This window comes from Mizuhopecten yessoensis, unplaced genomic scaffold (assembly GCF_002113885.1).
Source record: "Mizuhopecten yessoensis strain PY_sf001 unplaced genomic scaffold, ASM211388v2 scaffold9027, whole genome shotgun sequence".
NCBI lineage: Eukaryota > Metazoa > Mollusca > Bivalvia > Pectinida > Pectinidae > Mizuhopecten > Mizuhopecten yessoensis.
In genome coordinates this window covers 1-604 of record NW_018407842.1, presented here as the reverse complement: position 1 = coordinate 604, position 604 = coordinate 1, and the positions used below count along the sequence as shown (strand labels likewise).

General features: G+C 37.7%; 1 protein-coding gene across 1 annotated transcript in view; it reads right to left on the bottom strand.

The window, feature by feature from the left end:
- The window catches only part of LOC110457139, a gene marked incomplete at its 5' end in the record, with an annotated part of 8,745 nt that extends 8,220 nt beyond the window's left edge, over nucleotides 1-525 (bottom strand). Inside the window, 2 exons of the mRNA XM_021508248.1 lie at nucleotides 22-294; nucleotides 379-525. Coding sequence (XP_021363923.1) covers nucleotides 22-294; nucleotides 379-525 — 420 coding nt within the window. The remainder of the gene's footprint in view (nucleotides 1-21; nucleotides 295-378) is intronic.
- Nucleotides 526-604: the final 79 nt, after the last annotated feature.

Sequence of the window (604 nt, the reverse complement as noted above, 5' to 3'; positions counted from 1 at the left end):
ATACTTCATCAACGATCTCACTTGCTTCATGCAAAATATCACATGATTCAACAGCGATCTCACATGCTTCATCAACAATCCCACATGCTTCATCAACGATCTCAAATGCCTCATCAACAATCTCACCTGCCTCATCAACAATCTCACTTGCTTCATGAAAAATATCACTTGCTTCAACAGCAATCTCACCTGCTTCATCAACAATCTCATCTGCTTCATCAACAATCTCACTTGCTCCTAAGCAGATATCACCTGCTTTCTCAATAATCTCACCTGCTTCATCAACGATCTCACCTGCTTCATCAACAATCTCACATGCTTAATGAAAATTATCACTTGCTACAACAACGATCTTATCTGCTTCACAAACGATCTCACATGATTCATCAAAAATCTCACATGCTTCATAAACGATCTCATTTAATTTATCAACGATCTCACATGCTTCATCCACGATCTCACTTGATTCATCAACGATCTCACTTGCTTCATTACAAATATCACTTGCTTCATCAGCGATCTTACCTGCTTCAACAAAGATCTCACATAATTTCTCAAAAATCTCCCATGTTTTATCAAAGATTTCACATGGTTCATCAACGAT